General features: G+C 37.3%; 1 protein-coding gene across 1 annotated transcript; it reads left to right on the forward strand.

The window, feature by feature from the left end:
• Positions 1–232: 232 nt before the first annotated feature.
• Positions 233–1,173, forward strand: LOC101724904 (olfactory receptor 8G50). Its single transcript, XM_004870862.3, has one exon. It carries the CDS (start codon positions 238–240, stop codon positions 1,171–1,173), a length of 936 nt encoding a protein of 311 aa, XP_004870919.2. The 5' UTR covers positions 233–237.
• Positions 1,174–2,842: the final 1,669 nt, after the last annotated feature.

The following is a 2,842-nucleotide window of genomic DNA, read 5'->3' on the forward strand; positions in this document are numbered from 1 at the left end:
AGAATGAGTATTACTAATAATGACACTTACAGGATGGAACAAAAGATAGAGATAGTTCTACATGACATTTATTTATCTCTGGGATCTCAAGATCAGTGACATAACATAAATGAAGATCTCAGAGAGAAGTGGAGATACATGGATGAAAAAGCTAAAATTATTTCCCACTTAATTGTTGAATAATAAATACCTATCTAATTTTTTTTCTTCTATTCCTACATAGATTCTCTGAAGGAAATGACAGAAAGAAATCATTCCACAGTGACTGAGTTTATTCTTGCTGGGTTAACAGAGAGACCAGAGCTCCAGATTCCTCTCTTCCTCCTCTTTCTAGCAATCTACACATTCACAGTGGTGGGGAACCTGGGCATGATCACCCTGATTGGACTCAGTTCCCACCTGCACACCCCCATGTACTATCTCCTCAGCAGTCTGTCCTTCATTGATCTCTGCCATTCCACTGTTGTTACCCCCAAAATGCTGGTGAACTTTGTGATAGAAAAGAACACCATCTCCTACCCTGAGTGCATAACTCAACTGTACTTTTTGGTTGTTTTTGCTATTTCAGAGTGTCATATGTTGGCTGCAATGGCTTATGATCGCTACATTGCCATCTGTAGCCCCCTGCTTTACAATGTTACCATGTCTTCTCAAGTGTGTTGCTGGATGGTCGCTGGGGTGTACAGCATGGGCTTGGTTGGTGCCACAGCTCACACAGTCAGCATGCTAATAGTGGATTTTTGCAAGGCTGATGTAATAAATCATTACTTCTGTGACCTTTTCCCACTACTGGAACTCTCCTGCTCCAGTATTTTTATCAATGAGGTAGTGGTTCTGTGCTTTAGTGCATTTAATATTTTTCTCCCAACTCTAGCTATACTTAGCTCCTATATCTACATCATAGCCAGCATCCTCCGGATTAACTCCACTGAGGGCAGGTCTAAAGCCTTCAGCACTTGCAGCTCCCATATTTTGGCTGTTGCTATATTCTTTGGTTCTCTAGCATTCATGTACCTGAAGCCCACATCAGTCAGCTCCATGGACCAAGGGAAAGTGTCCTCTGTGTTTTATACTACTGTTGTGCCTATGCTGAACCCTCTGATCTACAGCCTGAAGAATAAGGATGTGAAAGTTGCCTTAAAGAATTTCTTTGAAAAAAGAACTTTTTTATAAAAAGTTTTATCTTTAGTAAAAATTTACTGTTTGTTGTTTTAGTAAGGAAACAATCCAGAGACTGCCCCCAAATCATGAGGTCATTGTGGGTACTTATTTGAACAAGAAGTAGTAAGGTAGGACTGACTTAATGCATTCAGTCACATAGAGGACAGTGCCCCTCTGGGGTGACTGAGAATCCATCTCCCTACTGTCATCTGCTCATCTCTACACAGTTTTAAAAACTCTTTAAATGCCTCTACATGGTTGATTATAATTTATAAGTATTAAACATGGTACTTTTAATCTGAAACTTATCTACCATAATTCAAGAAGTAAAAATATTTGTTTAGCACTTTATCTTCTCAATATTTTGTTTTCCTGGCCTTTTAATTCAATGTACTGACAAGCATATCTGAAATTGAGCTTTCTGAAATAAATAATTTTTGCCTTTTGGAATATAGAAAATATAATCCCTCATTTTGTGTAAAATTTCATTAGGTAGCATGATGAATGATTTGAGAACTCTTACTCACAAGCTGATAGCAATATACTGGAAAATATTTACAATAATAAACAGATATGAGTATGTTTTTTTTATGAGTATGCATTTTTATATATATCTATATGACATTCTTTGCTCCACAGTTTTGGGATGATATCACCACCTCTGTGTCCACAATCTTCCTCTATTCTGAATGAGATAATGCTTTCCTTTATTCCACCCGAGTATGACTCTCAGATTTAGAACTGGTGTTCTTTTACTATTATATTCTTAGGGGTTCTTTGTTTATCCAGAAAAGTTAAAGTCAACAAACTGTGTCCTGACTAATGACAAATACCTCTTCAATACCAAACTAACTGTCCTTTCTGGGAAACAATTATTTTTGTTAATGGGCTGAGAAGCAGATTTCTAATCATAAATTTACTTCTCTTCCTTTTATCCAATTAAGGTCCCATTGGTATTGTTGGAAACTGCAGCTGGAAAGCTTGAGGTAGTCCTCCCAGGAGGCAGCCATCATCCTCAGTACTAAATCTCCAAAGGTTTTGGTGCCCTCTGTCATGTGCTCAGTTCTTAAACCTTCATTTTGTAGTGGGAGAAGCACCTAGAGGATTTTTCTAATCTCTCCTTATAACAGCTTTTCAGACTCAGCATCCAGATATGCCCATTTTATTTTAAGGTCACTTACAGATAATAGGGAATCATTTTGTTCTTCCCAATGCCTCTAAGCTTTGAAACTTTCACAAAGAGTTGCATTAAGAAGACAAATATGGGCATCTCCAAATGGCATCATGTTGTTACCTGCATCTCTCTGTTACACTAGGTCCAGAGGCAAAGTACAGAGCTATTTCTTCCTCTTTAACCCAGTATAAGTATTTAAATTTGGTTCAGATGCATTTAAAATCATATTTCTCATCTAAAAAGATCAAAATAATCCTTATTTTGTCCTCACGTTGCCTTTAAATAGGTGACATGAGCACTGCCAAGCAGAGTCCCATTTCCTTCACCCCATACAACCAAAACTGGTACAGAGAAGATCCTGTTTCCTTCTTTGGTAATTAGAAGAAATTTTGATTTTCTGTGTCCTAACCTGTTCTTATCTCCACATCCACTTTATTATCCTGCAAAAGTATTCATGTCTATGTGTGTCTATCCATTTATTGGCATATATTTGTGTTTTACAAATAT

This window comes from Heterocephalus glaber, unplaced genomic scaffold, assembly GCF_053883595.1.
Source record: "Heterocephalus glaber isolate CG9 unplaced genomic scaffold, H.glaber_assembly_v1.0 deba00001431, whole genome shotgun sequence".
Lineage (NCBI taxonomy): Eukaryota > Metazoa > Chordata > Mammalia > Rodentia > Bathyergidae > Heterocephalus > Heterocephalus glaber.

Bases quoted from the DNA above. Each gene is read 5' to 3' on its own strand.
- LOC101724904 (XM_004870862.3), top strand. From the start codon at position 238: ATGACAGAAAGAAATCATTCCACAGTGACTGAGTTTATTCTTGCTGGG.